This window comes from Leuresthes tenuis, unplaced genomic scaffold, assembly GCF_036924035.1.
Source record: "Leuresthes tenuis unplaced genomic scaffold, fLeuTen1.0.hap1 SCAF_21, whole genome shotgun sequence".
Lineage (NCBI taxonomy): Eukaryota > Metazoa > Chordata > Actinopteri > Atheriniformes > Atherinopsidae > Leuresthes > Leuresthes tenuis.
This window is the reverse complement of record NW_027325375.1, coordinates 32,425,541-32,442,436: the sequence shown is the minus strand read 5'-3', so window position 1 is coordinate 32,442,436 and position 16,896 is coordinate 32,425,541. Positions and strand designations below refer to the sequence as shown.

General features: G+C 44.4%; 2 protein-coding genes across 2 annotated transcripts; both read right to left on the bottom strand.

Annotated features, from left to right (window-relative positions):
* Window positions 1-2,423: 2,423 nt before the first annotated feature.
* Window positions 2,424-3,801, bottom strand: LOC140279366 (uncharacterized). Its single transcript, XM_072374478.1, has 4 exons — window positions 3,323-3,801; window positions 3,046-3,251; window positions 2,806-2,920; window positions 2,424-2,492 (listed from the first exon to the last, which is right to left on the bottom strand). Exons 1-4 carry the CDS (start codon window positions 3,779-3,781, stop codon window positions 2,424-2,426), a joined length of 849 nt encoding a protein of 282 aa, XP_072230579.1. The 5' UTR covers window positions 3,782-3,801.
* Window positions 3,802-14,047: 10,246 nt separating this feature from the next.
* Window positions 14,048-15,425, bottom strand: LOC140279365 (uncharacterized). The gene is made up of 4 exons (XM_072374477.1): window positions 14,947-15,425; window positions 14,670-14,875; window positions 14,430-14,544; window positions 14,048-14,116 (listed from the first exon to the last, which is right to left on the bottom strand). Exons 1-4 carry the CDS (start codon window positions 15,403-15,405, stop codon window positions 14,048-14,050), a joined length of 849 nt encoding a protein of 282 aa, XP_072230578.1. The 5' UTR covers window positions 15,406-15,425.
* Window positions 15,426-16,896: the final 1,471 nt, after the last annotated feature.

The following is a 16,896-nucleotide window of genomic DNA, read 5'->3' as shown; positions in this document are numbered from 1 at the left end:
AGCAGCTGAGTTCTGGATGAGCTGCAGGGGTCTGACTGACTTTTTAAAGATGCTTTTACAATAATCAAACCGACTGAAGATGAATGCATGGACCGGTTCTTCCAGGTCCTGCTCAGATCTTTTAGCCTTGATTTATTCTTAAGGTGATAGTCGGCTGACTTTGTTTTATTGCCTTAACAAAGAGAGGAGGCAGTCAGACGAACTCTTCTATCAGCTCAGTCCTCTGCCAATCTCATCATACATTAACCAAACAAATCTGACTCACACACCCCGTAAAAGAGCTGCTTTTGAGGCGAGCTCCTCCCCAGATTCCCTCCACCAGGAAACCAACCTTTTACTAAAGGTCTTTATAGCATGAAAGGAAACCAACCCGCCCGCAAGGGTAAGAAAATAAATCATCAGCATGGTCAGTAACTGCTTCAGAAAGTATGAATTAGATAAAGAAAACACAGAACCTCTATGTGAGATGTGTTTTTACAGCCAAACGCTTGATGATGAAGATGCTTCAGGGCTTCATTTGGAGATCTTCTATTCATCATCTGTCAGGACAAGAACAGTCATTTTAATCTTTAGGCGTCCACACGCTGAGCGGAGAAAGATGTGCAGAAATGTGCACACATTCAGAGGTGTGACTGCAGAAGAAGCTCTGAGCTGTGGGAGAACAGCTGTGTGGTTTCTTTCTTTAGCTTCGGGAATACATCGTCCACTGAAGACGTTTTAGTGCCATCATGCCATGGAAAGGTAGGACCCAGATGCAGCTCTTTTCCAAAAATCAAAGGTTTATTCAAATCAGGGAGCGTGAACAAAAGGCCGGATCATCAAAAATACTTCAACATGAAAAACACTAAACAAAACAAGGCTATGGAATAAATACTGTGGCTATATTAAACAGGCAGGAACCAAACTTCTCTTTCTGTGGCGAAGCATGCAGGGATAGTGAGGATTCTGCAGTGACTGAAAGTAAACCAGGAAGCTAAATACTCTGGAGGTGATCAGTGACATGAGGTGCAGCTGAGAACAATTAACCAGGTGAACTGAACAGGAAAAACACGACTAGAACATGACCTGAAAACAGGATTAACCAGACTGTGACACATCAGGTGTTTTTACTGTGCTTTATACAGGTGTCCTTATTGGGTTCCAGGTTCATTTTTAACCATTTACAGCAGCACCAACGACGTTTCCTCCTTTTCTAAAATCTGTCAAAGCGACTAAATGTTCCCCAGCTTCAGTTTTTTTAAAGGTAAAAACGTTTGAGAGTAAATCAGAAATGTTTCACACAGGTTGGTGAGAGAAAAGCTGGAACAGAGTCAGTATTTCTGCAGCTGTGATACCTTCCAAACTGCACGCTGCTTATCTCCACTTCCTTTAGGTTCTCTGTCAGTTTCCTGGGATCAAACTTCAGCACCTGAAACAGAACGAAACACACATTTTGTCAGAACCAGCTCACAGGTCATCGAGCTGCCGTTCTCCTTCCTGCTGTGTGTTTCTTGCCGTTCATCACTTTCTCTTTCAGTGTGCCGAAGCTTAAACCTGCAGCAGGTGGTGATGAGGAGCTTCTTCATTAGACCCGTAAATAACCCCCCTTCCTGGATTTTCCCCCACTGTTTGATTCAGAGGAAGGAAAACAACTGAAACCTGCAGAAGTTATTCAACCCGGAAGGATGGAGAAGCTTCATCCTCCAGGAAGAAATGTGATGATCAGAGAAACGCTGCTTTGACGTTTCAAAGTAAAGTCAGAACATTTCCTCACACTGATCAGGGAGGAGCAGCACAAACGGCAGGGACAGCTGCTCCCATCATGCTTTGTGTCTGCTGGACAAAGCATGATGGGGGCGGAGTTACAATCTGAGGCTGTTTCAGTTGGTCAGGTAAAGAGAAAAGAAGGTGTTGTTTAATACCGGCTGTAGAGATGTGGACAGCCAAGGAAAATAAGACTTTATAACGAGGGTTATAAACTACAACAGGTAGCAGCCCCTCTGAGCTGTGAGATGTGATCAGCTCCAGTGCCGACAGAGCATTTAATAAAGTGGGGGAGGCGACTGACTGCACCTGTGTCAGTGTGGGCGGGGCTCTGCTCACCTGTACAGTCAGAGGCAGCTCTGCCAGCACTCTGTGCCCGATGCTCAGCTTCCTCTGCATTTTCCTCTCACGGCACTAAATCAGGGTCATTTTCCCTGCTCCATTTGCTGTTTTCCCCCCTTAACCTAAGAGCTGTCACAGAGCTCAGGGCTGCACAGATACCTGCTGTGAGAAAGGGTTTCATTCGGCTGCAGGTGTGCTGTCTGATCCTGGAGCTGAGAAACAGCTGAAAGGATCTGGTTGTTCCAGTTTCAGGACCTCACCTGCAGACCTGGGCACTCCCATCAGAGGTATTTGGGGTTAATGCCTGGGTTCACCACTCAGACTCTGCTGTGCCAGCATCAGTTCTCCACCTCCATCAGATCACTTACACCAACGTAACTGATCGGAGGTTTTTGTTGGAAATTAAACTGTTAATAAATGTAGATCACTTGTATTACATTTACTCTCAACATGGTCAGAGTTTCAGCATTTCTCCTCATGGCCATGATGTTTTATTACCAATAACTCACCTGTGAAATATTCAGCCAAAGCTGGAAAAGGAAGTAATAACTGAGCAGATTAACTCACAGTGAGAATCGTGGAAAAATGTCTCCATGCAGCTTTTAGTTCACACATTTTTCTCAGCTTTTACACTCAAACAGGTGATATTTATTGTGTCGCTGAACCAAAGAGCAGAGATGTGACTTTTATAGAATGACTAATTAGATGAATTAAAGGTACCTCTCCTTCCACATGCAGGGCGACGGCGACATTATCCCAAACGTAAAACTCATCCCTCCCAGGCACCTTCTTAGCTTCCATCTTCTTTGCATCATCTCTGCGGATCAGTCTATAGCTGAGAGATATTTACATTTATCTAATTAACTGTGGCAGCTCTGGCAGGCCCATGGACAGCTGGGATAGCCCCCCCACGGCCTTCAGATGGATTACAGAAAGTGGACATCTTTTCCTGTATCTTACCTGTGAGTCTCACACATGGCCTCCGGCCTCCAGATGAATTTGCCGTCTCTGTAGACGCAGACGGCGTTTGGGTCGTCAGTCAGTAAAGGATACTTTGAGAAGAGCTCCTCATTGTCTGGACTGTGGACCAGGACAACATACATCACTTCCTGTTTGTACAGGACGGTCTCGTACACCCGCATGTGAGGCTGGGCACCAGAACAAAGCTGAGGAAAAAGAAAAAGAGGTTTTAAAGGAAGACAGCTGTCAGATCAGGTCAGATCCAGGGAGGTTTTACCTGTTCGCTGTAGGCCTCCAGCACCTCCTCCAGGGGGAAGGTGAAGCGGTACGAGCCCAGCCTGGACGTCTCCAGGAAAGCTGGGGAGGTGGCAAACTTCCCCAGGAAGCTCTTCTTCTGGGGGTGTGCTCCTGGGAAGCTGTTCTCCAGCAGCCTGGCCTCAGCAGACGTCACCTCCTCTGGTCCCACCTTCAGACTCCACCACACCAAACCATCTGTGAAAGGATCCCTGAAGCCTCCGTCCTTCATGATCCGCTTTAACCCGTCTCCATCGGTGTCGTGTTTCAGATGAGACACATGAAACTCTGGTCGAGGATACTCTGGGATGATGTTTTCTTTGCAGAGGTACTTATTCTCTAAACCAAACTTTTCAGCTTCTTGTTTCAGGTCATTCAGCCTCAGGTGCTGATGTTCAACAAAATATTCGTTGAATCCTCTCCTGTTTCTTCGTTCCTGCATGGTCAGCTGGATGATGAAGATCAAAACTTCTTCTTGTCAGGCTTGGTGCTCACAGTCTGCTGCTTTGCATAGAACTGATATCTGGGCACATTGGTTTTATAGTGAGCCACACCTTATGTTTGCCAACTCACCTTTCCGGTGTGACAATAAAGGCAGTTCCTCCTTCATGAAGAAAAAACGTTTGGTTCCTCCGCAGGGCAGCAGACATGTTCAGAAACAGGAATCAACACACCTTTTATAGGAACTGAATTCTGCCTCACTGACTTTATTCTACATTTCTGTTCCAAACTGACTTGTTTTAAGAATAAAACACCGAAGACAGACTCAGAATAATTCATGTCGCTCAGAGTTTAATGAACCCTGAACAGGAGCTGAGTTTTCCTCTGACTTCATACAGCTGACAGATCCATATCAGAAACAGCTGAAGCCATTTAGCCATGAACTTTATAACTTACCTGTAATTAGAAACATGAACTGAGTGACGCGTGCACACATGAATGAGCTGTTACTGTTCAGCAGAAACATCTGAGTTGTTGTGAATCTGAAGAGACTCTGGTTCTGTTCACAGTATTATTCTAATCTACAGAAGATAATGTGGAGGCCAAAGCTGTTTGCTCTGTGGTGAGGAAGCAAAGACGACAATAACCCTTAAGATTTAAGGAATTTATTTCAGAATAATAAATCACACTAGCAAGCAATAACTCTTTGTACTTCTGAAACCACTTCAGGACCAAGTACTGCTCAAAGTACGCAGCACGCTCCACATTGTGTACTTGCTCCGCCCATTTGATCGAGGATGCTTCAGCTTGCGATCCCAGAAAGCAGTGCGGCACAAAGATAGCGCAGGAGAAAGTTTGTAGGTACGGAACTAGCCTCCTGCCCCTCCGCATCCTGGCTCTTTGCTCCCGTATCTCCCTCCTCAGCCTCGCCGCCTCCTCTTCAGCTTTAAGATAAAACATCCAACTGCATTTTGGATATATATCCGATGTTTTGGTGTTTCTTTGCTGTTGCATTGAGCAGAGAGGCTGCGATAAACAGAAGAATCAAGAACGAGCCTTTTCTCATATTTTTGGTGACGTTCATGTAATCAAGTTCCGTTTAATCCTTTGAATGGAAAATAAGTGACAAAATGTGAGTAAGCTTCCTTCCCACAGCTTAATTCATCGCTGCTCTCTGAGAGGTCAGATGATGGGACATCATACACGGTGTGGACCATTTTAGTGATGAACAATGAAAATGTTCATAATGCATGATCATAAAAAGCTTTGAGTTTAAAACGTACTTTTTATGGGAGGTTTCTGTCCTAAATGACTAAAGATGGCAGTAAGTTTAACATCTGAAGCTACAGATGAACTAAACTGCACCAAAGTCAGTTTCCTGGACAATCTTTGGTGTGTCCAACATGGCTTTTTACACATTTGTTATTTAGGAAAATAACTACATTTTCACAAATAACAACAGTAAAAGTCTAAAGTTTTGCATGTTTTGGTGGTTTTGAGCAGAGCTGAATATTAATCTGTGTTTTATTACAGATTTTTGGAAGTGGACAGACTTCAGTCTCCTTAATGACTTCAGAAGTTTGGAAATTTAACGGATGCTAAAGGTTTAAAATGGCTTTAAAATGAGGAAACTTTGGAAGCTTCTGGTGTTCTACAGTAAATATGTTAGCAGGGACATGATAACCAGAAATACGTTTCCTTACGACCTGTCCAGGTGAACCCCGCCTTTCGCCCAATGGCTGCTGGGATGGGCTCCAGCCCCCCCGCTACCCGACTGACGGTAAAGAAGATGGATGGATGGATGTTTTCCTTACAGTAGAATCCTGTCAGATGAGAAGAGCTGTTCTCAGTGCCTCAGAATGAGCAGTTTCCATCTTTACAGACACCAAACTAAAAGCCTTCTTTCCTTTGAGGTGTAGGAGCTGCTGGATTGTCGTCTAGCAGCTCCTACACCACGCCTAAGACAATCCAAACTCTGTTCATGTGTCGTCCCACGATGGTGGAATGACCTACCGAGCGCTACCAGAACAGGGTCCCTGTCTGTCTTCAGGAAGCTCCTGAAAACCCAGCTCTTCAGAGAGCATCTCCTATCCCAGCACTTACCTTGTACTTCCCTCCCCCCTCTATCTCTGCACTTTATCTTTCTGCTCTTCCTTCTATGCCTGCACCCTATCTCTACTCTGTCCCCTCTGACAGAGTCGGACTCCTGGGTTCCTTCTATGGAGCTTATTGTTAGCTTATTGTTAGCTTATTGTTAGCTTATTGTTAGCTTATTGTTAGCTTGTTGTTAGCTTATTGTTAGCTTTTTATAAAGCTGTTATATCTTCATTTGTAAGTCTCTTTGGATAAAAGCGTCTGATAAATACAGAAACATGGTGTGAAAATAAATGTGAACCCAGGCTGATGGAGCTTTAACCAGGTCTGACGAGGCTTTAGGAACGGCTTCGGTCTCCGTTCAGCAGGAGCTGTAATATTACCGTCATCATCGTACGGATGGACACATTCTTTAAATCAGCTGATTTATTTCTGTGTTGCAGTGATTAAAAATCAGGTTTATTCCACTTTAACATCAAACTGAAGCCGGAGGAAACGCATCGATGGTGAAGGTCAGGGTTGATCTGACGCTGCAGTCTACGACCTGCTTGAAGCAGTTCAGAGAGACGTCCGGTTTTAGTGTCCTGGGGTCGGCGCAGCCTTCAAATGCAGACCTTGTTTCCTGTAAAATGTGATGCGTTCAGACTCTTTCATCAAATGAGTCCCAGCTGCTTTAGCAGTTTTGGTTAAAACCTCCACTGATTTGTTCTGGTTTCATTTCATGTTGTCACCAGGCTGAGTGGGATGAAGCTAAACGTGGCTTCTCATAGATTAAAGTTGTACACATCAATTTTTAGAGTCCTTATAAAAGCAGACCACAGAGACACTTTATTTTATGGAAGTAAAAGTCATTTATTTCAGGTGAAACAAAGGCAAGTTTATTTGTACAATTCAACAACAAGGTGATTCAAAGTGCTTCACAGAGACATTAAAACTGAAGAAATAAAAAGCATGATTTAAAATTTAGGCAAAAGAAAGAAATAAGAACAATAGATAAAATCAGAAAAAATGATATATATGAAAGATAAAATCAGGAGATAAAATTTGAAACTCAATCTTATTCAAATGCAGCTGAAAATAGGTGTGTCTTCAACCTGGACTTAAATCCTGAGAGTTTCAGCTGATCTGAGGCTTTCTGGGAGTTTGTTCCAGACATGTGGAGCATAGAAGCTGAATGCAGCTCCTCCAGGTCTGGTTCTGACTCTGGGAACTGATAAAGAACCGGATCCAGATGACCTGAGGGGTCTGGGAGGTTCATAGTGGGTCAGGAGGTCAGAGGTCAGAGCTTTATGGACCAGCATCAGAACTTTAAAGTCTATCCTCTGATGGACCGGCATCAGAGCTTTAAAGTCTATCCTCTGATGGACCGGCAGCAGAACCTTAAAGTCTATCCTCTGATGGAGCAGCATCAGAACTTTAAAGTCTATCCTCTGATGGACCGGCATCAGAGCTTTAAAGTCTATCCTCTGATGGACCGGCAGCAGAACTTTAAAGTCTATCCTCTGATGGACCGGCATCAGAACTTTAAAGTCTATCCTCTGATGGACCAGCAGCAGAACTTTAAAGTCTATCCTCTGATGGACCGGCAGCAGAACCTTAAAGTCTATCCTCTGATGGACCGGCAGCCGGTGGAAAGACCTCACAGCTGGACTGATGTGCTCCACTTCTTTGGTCTCAGTAGGACTCCAGCAGCTGAGTTCTGGATGAGCTGCAGGTGTCTGACTGACTTTTTAAAGATGCTTTTACAATAATCAAACCGACTGAAGATGAATGCATGGACCGGTTCTTCCAGGTGCTGCTCAGAGCTTTTAGCCTTGATTTATTCTTAAGGTGATAGTCGGCTGACTTTGTTTTATTGCCTTAACAAAGAGAGGAGGCAGTCAGACGAACTCTTCTATCAGCTCAGTCCTCTGCCAATCTCATCATACATTAACCAAACAAATCTGACTCACACACCCCGTAAAAGAGCTGCTTTTGAGGCGAGCTCCTCCCCAGATTCCCTCCACCAGGAAACCAACCTTTTACTAAAGGTCTTTATAGCATGAAAGGAAACCAACCCGCCCGCAAGGGTAAGAAAATAAATCATCAGCATGGTCAGTAACTGCTTCAGAAAGTATGAATTAGATAAAGAAAACACAGAACCTCTATGTGAGATGTGTTTTTACAGCCAAACGCTTGATGATGAAGATGCTTCAGGGCTTCATTTGGAGATCTTCTATTCATCATCTGTCAGGACAAGAACAGTCATTTTAATCTTTAGGCGTCCACACGCTGAGCGGAGAAAGATGTGCAGAAATGTGCACACATTCAGAGGTGTGACTGCAGAAGAAGCTCTGAGCTGTGGGAGAACAGCTGTGTGGTTTCTTTCTTTAGCTTCGGGAATACATCGTCCACTGAAGACGTTTTAGTGCCATCATGCCATGGAAAGGTAGGACCCAGATGCAGCTCTTTTCCAAAAATCAAAGGTTTATTCAAATCAGGGAGCGTGAACAAAAGGCCGGATCATCAAAAATACTTCAACATGAAAAACACTAAACAAAACAAGGCTATGGAATAAATACTGTGGCTATATTAAACAGGCAGGAACCAAACTTCTCTTTCTGTGGCGAAGCATGCAGGGATAGTGAGGATTCTGCAGTGACTGAAAGTAAACCAGGAAGCTAAATACTCTGGAGGTGATCAGTGACATGAGGTGCAGCTGAGAACAATTAACCAGGTGAACTGAACAGGAAAAACACGACTAGAACATGACCTGAAAACAGGATTAACCAGACTGTGACACATCAGGTGTTTTTACTGTGCTTTATACAGGTGTCCTTATTGGGTTCCAGGTTCATTTTTAACCATTTACAGCAGCACCAACGACGTTTCCTCCTTTTCTAAAATCTGTCAAAGCGACTAAATGTTCCCCAGCTTCAGTTTTTTTAAAGGTAAAAACGTTTGAGAGTAAATCAGAAATGTTTCACACAGGTTGGTGAGAGAAAAGCTGGAACAGAGTCAGTATTTCTGCAGCTGTGATACCTTCCAAACTGCACGCTGCTTATCTCCACTTCCTTTAGGTTCTCTGTCAGTTTCCTGGGATCAAACTTCAGCACCTGAAACAGAACGAAACACACATTTTGTCAGAACCAGCTCACAGGTCATCGAGCTGCCGTTCTCCTTCCTGCTGTGTGTTTCTTGCCGTTCATCACTTTCTCTTTCAGTGTGCCGAAGCTTAAACCTGCAGCAGGTGGTGATGAGGAGCTTCTTCATTAGACCCGTAAATAACCCCCCTTCCTGGATTTTCCCCCACTGTTTGATTCAGAGGAAGGAAAACAACTGAAACCTGCAGAAGTTATTCAACCCGGAAGGATGGAGAAGCTTCATCCTCCAGGAAGAAATGTGATGATCAGAGAAACGCTGCTTTGACGTTTCAAAGTAAAGTCAGAACATTTCCTCACACTGATCAGGGAGGAGCAGCACAAACGGCAGGGACAGCTGCTCCCATCATGCTTTGTGTCTGCTGGACAAAGCATGATGGGGGCGGAGTTACAATCTGAGGCTGTTTCAGTTGGTCAGGTAAAGAGAAAAGAAGGTGTTGTTTAATACCGGCTGTAGAGATGTGGACAGCCAAGGAAAATAAGACTTTATAACGAGGGTTATAAACTACAACAGGTAGCAGCCCCTCTGAGCTGTGAGATGTGATCAGCTCCAGTGCCGACAGAGCATTTAATAAAGTGGGGGAGGCGACTGACTGCACCTGTGTCAGTGTGGGCGGGGCTCTGCTCACCTGTACAGTCAGAGGCAGCTCTGCCAGCACTCTGTGCCCGATGCTCAGCTTCCTCTGCATTTTCCTCTCACGGCACTAAATCAGGGTCATTTTCCCTGCTCCATTTGCTGTTTTCCCCCCTTAACCTAAGAGCTGTCACAGAGCTCAGGGCTGCACAGATACCTGCTGTGAGAAAGGGTTTCATTCGGCTGCAGGTGTGCTGTCTGATCCTGGAGCTGAGAAACAGCTGAAAGGATCTGGTTGTTCCAGTTTCAGGACCTCACCTGCAGACCTGGGCACTCCCATCAGAGGTATTTGGGGTTAATGCCTGGGTTCACCACTCCTTTGAGGTGTAGGAGCTGCTGGATTGTCGTCTAGCAGCTCCTACACCACGCCTAAGACAATCCAAACTCTGTTCATGTGTCGTCCCACGATGGTGGAATGACCTACCGAGCGCTACCAGAACAGGGTCCCTGTCTGTCTTCAGGAAGCTCCTGAAAACCCAGCTCTTCAGAGAGCATCTCCTATCCCAGCACTTACCTTGTACTTCCCTCCCCCCTCTATCTCTGCACTTTATCTTTCTGCTCTTCCTTCTATGCCTGCACCCTATCTCTACTCTGTCCCCTCTGACAGAGTCGGACTCCTGGGTTCCTTCTATGGAGCTTATTGTTAGCTTATTGTTAGCTTATTGTTAGCTTATTGTTAGCTTATTGTTAGCTTGTTGTTAGCTTATTGTTAGCTTTTTATAAAGCTGTTATATCTTCATTTGTAAGTCTCTTTGGATAAAAGCGTCTGATAAATACAGAAACATGGTGTGAAAATAAATGTGAACCCAGGCTGATGGAGCTTTAACCAGGTCTGACGAGGCTTTAGGAACGGCTTCGGTCTCCGTTCAGCAGGAGCTGTAATATTACCGTCATCATCGTACGGATGGACACATTCTTTAAATCAGCTGATTTATTTCTGTGTTGCAGTGATTAAAAATCAGGTTTATTCCACTTTAACATCAAACTGAAGCCGGAGGAAACGCATCGATGGTGAAGGTCAGGGTTGATCTGACGCTGCAGTCTACGACCTGCTTGAAGCAGTTCAGTGAGACGTCCGGTTTTAGTGTCCTGGGGTCGGCGCAGCCTTCAAATGCAGACCTTGTTTCCTGTAAAATGTGATGCGTTCAGACTCTTTCATCAAATGAGTCCCAGCTGCTTTAGCAGTTTTGGTTAAAACCTCCACTGATTTGTTCTGGTTTCATTTCATGTTGTCACCAGGCTGAGTGGGATGAAGCTAAACGTGGCTTCTCATAGATTAAAGTTGTACACATCAATTTTTAGAGTCCTTATAAAAGCAGACCACAGAGACACTTTATTTTATGGAAGTAAAAGTCATTTATTTCAGGTGAAACAAAGGCAAGTTTATTTGTACAATTCAACAACAAGGTGATTCAAAGTGCTTCACAGAGACATTAAAACAGAAGAAATAAAAAGCATGATTTAAAATTTAGGCAAAAGAAAGAAATAAGAACAATAGATAAAATCAGAAAAAATGATATATATGAAAGATAAAATCAGGAGATAAAATTTGAAACTCAATCTTATTCAAAAGCAGCTGAAAATAGATGTTTCTTCAACCTGGACTTAAATCCTGAGTGTTTCAGCTGATCTGAGGCTTTCTGGGAGTTTGTTCCAGACATGTGGAGCATAGAAGCTGAATGCAGCTCCTCCAGGTCTGGTTCTGACTCTGGGAACTGATAAAGAACCGGATCCAGATGACCTGAGGGGTCTGGGAGGTTCATAGTGGGTCAGGAGGTCAGAGGTCAGAGCTTTATGGACCAGCATAAGAACTTTAAAGTCTATCCTCTGATGGACCGGCAGCAGAACCTTAAAGTCTATCCTCTGATGGACCAGCAGCAGAACTTTAAAGTCTATCCTCTGATGGACCGGCAGCCGGTGGAAAGACCTCACAGCTGGACTGATGTGCTCCACTTCTTTGGTCTCAGTAGGACTCCAGCAGCTGAGTTCTGGATGAGCTGCAGGGGTCTAACTGACTTTTTAAAGATGCTTTTACAATAATCAAACCTACTGAAGATGAATGCATGGACCGGTTCTTCCAGGTGCTGCTCAGATCTTTTAGCCTTGATTTATTCTTAAGGTGATAGTCGGCTGACTTTGTTTTATTGCCTTAACAAAGAGAGGAGGCAGTCAGACGAACTCTTCTATCAGCTCAGTCCTCTGCCAATCTCATCATACATTAACCAAACAAATCTGACTCACACACCCCGTAAAAGAGCTGCTTTTGAGGCGAGCTCCTCCCCAGATTCCCTCCACCAGGAAACCAACCTTTTACTAAAGGTCTTTATAGCATGAAAGGAAACCAACCCGCCCGCAAGGGTAAGAAAATAAATCATCAGCATGGTCAGTAACTGCTTCAGAAAGTATGAATTAGATAAAGAAAACACAGAACCTCTATGTGAGATGTGTTTTTACAGCCAAACGCTTGATGATGAAGATGCTTCAGGGCTTCATTTGGAGATCTTCTATTCATCATCTGTCAGGACAAGAACAGTCATTTTAATCTTTAGGCGTCCACACGCTGAGCGGAGAAAGATGTGCAGAAATGTGCACACATTCAGAGGTGTGACTGCAGAAGAAGCTCTGAGCTGTGGGAGAACAGCTGTGTGGTTTCTTTCTTTAGCTTCGGGAATACATCGTCCACTGAAGACGTTTTAGTGCCATCATGCCATGGAAAGGTAGGACCCAGATGCAGCTCTTTTCCAAAAATCAAAGGTTTATTCAAATCAGGGAGCGTGAACAAAAGGCCGGATCATCAAAAATACTTCAACATGAAAAACACTAAACAAAACAAGGCTATGGAATAAATACTGTGGCTATATTAAACAGGCAGGAACCAAACTTCTCTTTCTGTGGCGAAGCATGCAGGGATAGTGAGGATTCTGCAGTGACTGAAAGTAAACCAGGAAGCTAAATACTCTGGAGGTGATCAGTGACATGAGGTGCAGCTGAGAACAATTAACCAGGTGAACTGAACAGGAAAAACACGACTAGAACATGACCTGAAAACAGGATTAACCAGACTGTGACACATCAGGTGTTTTTACTGTGCTTTATACAGGTGTCCTTATTGGGTTCCAGGTTCATTTTTAACCATTTACAGCAGCACCAACGACGTTTCCTCCTTTTCTAAAATCTGTCAAAGCGACTAAATGTTCCCCAGCTTCAGTTTTTTTAAAGGTAAAAACGTTTGAGAGTAAATCAGAAATGTTTCACACAGGTTGGTGAGAGAAAAGCTGGAACAGAGTCAGTATTTCTGCAGCTGTGATACCTTCCAAACTGCACGCTGCTTATCTCCACTTCCTTTAGGTTCTCTGTCAGTTTCCTGGGATCAAACTTCAGCACCTGAAACAGAACGAAACACACATTTTGTCAGAACCAGCTCACAGGTCATCGAGCTGCCGTTCTCCTTCCTGCTGTGTGTTTCTTGCCGTTCATCACTTTCTCTTTCAGTGTGCCGAAGCTTAAACCTGCAGCAGGTGGTGATGAGGAGCTTCTTCATTAGACCCGTAAATAACCCCCCTTCCTGGATTTTCCCCCACTGTTTGATTCAGAGGAAGGAAAACAACTGAAACCTGCAGAAGTTATTCAACCCGGAAGGATGGAGAAGCTTCATCCTCCAGGAAGAAATGTGATGATCAGAGAAACGCTGCTTTGACGTTTCAAAGTAAAGTCAGAACATTTCCTCACACTGATCAGGGAGGAGCAGCACAAACGGCAGGGACAGCTGCTCCCATCATGCTTTGTGTCTGCTGGACAAAGCATGATGGGGGCGGAGTTACAATCTGAGGCTGTTTCAGTTGGTCAGGTAAAGAGAAAAGAAGGTGTTGTTTAATACCGGCTGTAGAGATGTGGACAGCCAAGGAAAATAAGACTTCATAACGAGGGTTATAAACTACAACAGGTAGCAGCCCCTCTGAGCTGTGAGATGTGATCAGCTCCAGTGCTGACAGAGCATTTAATAAAGTGGGGGAGGCGACTGACTGCACCTGTGTCAGTGTGGGCGGGGCTCTGCTCACCTGTACAGTCAGAGGCAGCTCTGCCAGCACTCTGTGCCCGATGCTCAGCTTCCTCTGCATTTTCCTCTCACGGCACTAAATCAGGGTCATTTTCCCTGCTCCATTTGCTGTTTTCCCCCCTTAACCTAAGAGCTGTCACAGAGCTCAGGGCTGCACAGATACCTGCTGTGAGAAAGGGTTTCATTCGGCTGCAGGTGTGCTGTCTGATCCTGGAGCTGAGAAACAGCTGAAAGGATCTGGTTGTTCCAGTTTCAGGACCTCACCTGCAGACCTGGGCACTCCCATCAGAGGTATTTGGGGTTAATGCCTGGGTTCACCACTCAGACTCTGCTGTGCCAGCATCAGTTCTCCACCTCCATCAGATCACTTACACCAACGTAACTGATCGGAGGTTTTTGTTGGAAATTAAACTGTTAATAAATGTAGATCACTTGTATTACATTTACTCTCAACATGGTCAGAGTTTCAGCATTTCTCCTCATGGCCATGATGTTTTATTACCAATAACTCACCTGTGAAATATTCAGCCAAAGCTGGAAAAGGAAGTAATAACTGAGCAGATTAACTCACAGTGAGAATCGTGGAAAAATGTCTCCATGCAGCTTTTAGTTCACACATTTTTCTCAGCTTTTACACTCAAACAGGTGATATTTATTGTGTCGCTGAACCAAAGAGCAGAGATGTGACTTTTATAGAATGACTAATTAGATGAATTAAAGGTACCTCTCCTTCCACATGCAGGGCGACGGCGACATTATCCCAAACGTAAAACTCAGCCCTCCCAGGCACCTTCTTAGCTTCCATCTTCTTTGCATCATCTCTGCGGATCAGTCTATAGCTGAGAGATATTTACATTTATCTAATTAACTGTGGCAGCTCTGGCAGGCCCATGGACAGCTGGGATAGCCCCCCCACGGCCTTCAGATGGATTACAGAAAGTGGACATCTTTTCCTGTATCTTACCTGTGAGTCTCACACATGGCCTCCGGCCTCCAGATGAATTTGCCGTCTCTGTAGACGCAGACGGCGTTTGGGTCGTCAGTCAGTAAAGGATACTTTGAGAAGAGCTCCTCATTGTCTGGACTGTGGACCAGGACAACATACATCACTTCCTGTTTGTACAGGACGGTCTCGTACACCCGCATGTGAGGCTGGGCACCAGAACAAAGCTGAGGAAAAAGAAAAAGAGGTTTTAAAGGAAGACAGCTGTCAGATCAGGTCAGATCCAGGGAGGTTTTACCTGTTCGCTGTAGGCCTCCAGCACCTCCTCCAGGGGGAAGGTGAAGCGGTACGAGCCCAGCCTGGACGTCTCCAGGAAAGCTGGGGAGGTGGCAAACTTCCCCAGGAAGCTCTCCGTCTGGGGGTGTGCTCCTGGGAAGCTGTTCTCCAGCAGCCTGGCCTCAGCAGACGTCACCTCCTCTGGTCCCACCTTCAGACTCCACCACACCAAACCATCTGTGAAAGGATCCCTGAAGCCTCCGTCCTTCATGATCCGCTTTAACCCGTCTCCATCGGTGTCGTGTTTCAGATGAGACACATGAAACTCTGGTCGAGGATACTCTGGGATGATGTTTTCTTTGCAGAGGTACTTATTCTCTAAACCAAACTTTTCAGCTTCTTGTTTCAGGTCATTCAGCCTCAGGTGCTGATGTTCAACAAAATATTCGTTGAATCCTCTCCTGTTTCTTCGTTCCTGCATGGTCAGCTGGATGATGAAGATCAAAACTTCTTCTTGTCAGGCTTGGTGCTCACAGTCTGCTGCTTTGCATAGAACTGATATCTGGGCACATTGGTTTTATAGTGAGCCACACCTTATGTTTGCCAACTCACCTTTCCGGTGTGACAATAAAGGCAGTTCCTCCTTCATGAAGAAAAAACGTTTGGTTCCTCCGCAGGGCAGCAGACATGTTCAGAAACAGGAATCAACACACCTTTTATAGGAACTGAATTCTGCCTCACTGACTTTATTCTACATTTCTGTTCCAAACTGACTTGTTTTAAGAATAAAACACCGAAGACAGACTCAGAATAATTCATGTCGCTCAGAGTTTAATGAACCCTGAACAGGAGCTGAGTTTTCCTCTGACTTCATACAGCTGACAGATCCATATCAGAAACAGCTGAAGCCATTTAGCCATGAACTTTATAACTTACCTGTAATTAGAAACATGAACTGAGTGACGCGTGCACACATGAATGAGCTGTTACTGTTCAGCAGAAACATCTGAGTTGTTGTGAATCTGAAGAGACTCTGGTTCTGTTCACAGTATTATTCTAATCTACAGAAGATAATGTGGAGGCCAAAGCTGTTTGCTCTGTGGTGAGGAAGCAAAGACGACAATAACCCTTAAGATTTAAGGAATTTATTTCAGAATAATAAATCACACTAGCAAGCAATAACTCTTTGTACTTCTGAAGCCACTTCAGGACCAAGTACTGCTCAAAGTACGCAGCACGCTCCACATTGTGTACTTGCTCCGCCCATTTGATCGAGGATGCTTCAGCTTGCGATCCCAGAAAGCAGTGCGGCACAAAGATAGCGCAGGAGAAAGTTTGTAGGTACGGAACTAGCCTCCTGCCCCTCCGCATCCTGGCTCTTTGCTCCCGTATCTCCCTCCTCAGCCTCGCCGCCTCCTCTTCAGCTTTAAGATAAAACATCCAACTGCATTTTGGATATATATCCGATGTTTTGGTGTTTCTTTGCTGTTGCATTGAGCAGAGAGGCTGCGATAAACAGAAGAATCAAGAACGAGCCTTTTCTCATATTTTTGGTGACGTTCATGTAATCAAGTTCCGTTTAATCCTTTGAATGGAAAATAAGTGACAAAATGTGAGTAAGCTTCCTTCCCACAGCTTAATTCATCGCTGCTCTCTGAGAGGTCAGATGATGGGACATCATACACGGTGTGGACCATTTTAGTGATGAACAATGAAAATGTTCATAATGCATGATCATAAAAAGCTTTGAGTTTAAAACGTACTTTTTATGGGAGGTTTCTGTCCTAAATGACTAAAGATGGCAGTAAGTTTAACATCTGAAGCTACAGATGAACTAAACTGCACCAAAGTCAGTTTCCTGGACAATCTTTGGTGTGTCCAACATGGCTTTTTACACATTTGTTATTTAGGAAAATAACTACATTTTCACAAATAACAACAGTAAAAGTCTAAAGTTTTGCATGTTTTGGTG

Excerpts from the sequence above, each read along its gene's own strand:
- LOC140279366 (XM_072374478.1), bottom strand. The coding sequence starts at position 3,781 with ATGCAGGAACGAAGAAACAGGAGAGGATTCAACGAATATTTTGTTGAA. Across the intron at positions 3,252-3,322 it reads TGGAGGCCTACAGCGAACAG|CTTTGTTCTGGTGCCCAGCC; the intron begins GTAAAACCTCCC and ends CTTTTTCCTCAG. Across the intron at positions 2,921-3,045 it reads GCCATGTGTGAGACTCACAG|CTATAGACTGATCCGCAGAG; the intron begins GTAAGATACAGG and ends AATATCTCTCAG.
- LOC140279365 (XM_072374477.1), bottom strand. The coding sequence starts at position 15,405 with ATGCAGGAACGAAGAAACAGGAGAGGATTCAACGAATATTTTGTTGAA. Across the intron at positions 14,876-14,946 it reads TGGAGGCCTACAGCGAACAG|CTTTGTTCTGGTGCCCAGCC; the intron begins GTAAAACCTCCC and ends CTTTTTCCTCAG. Across the intron at positions 14,545-14,669 it reads GCCATGTGTGAGACTCACAG|CTATAGACTGATCCGCAGAG; the intron begins GTAAGATACAGG and ends AATATCTCTCAG.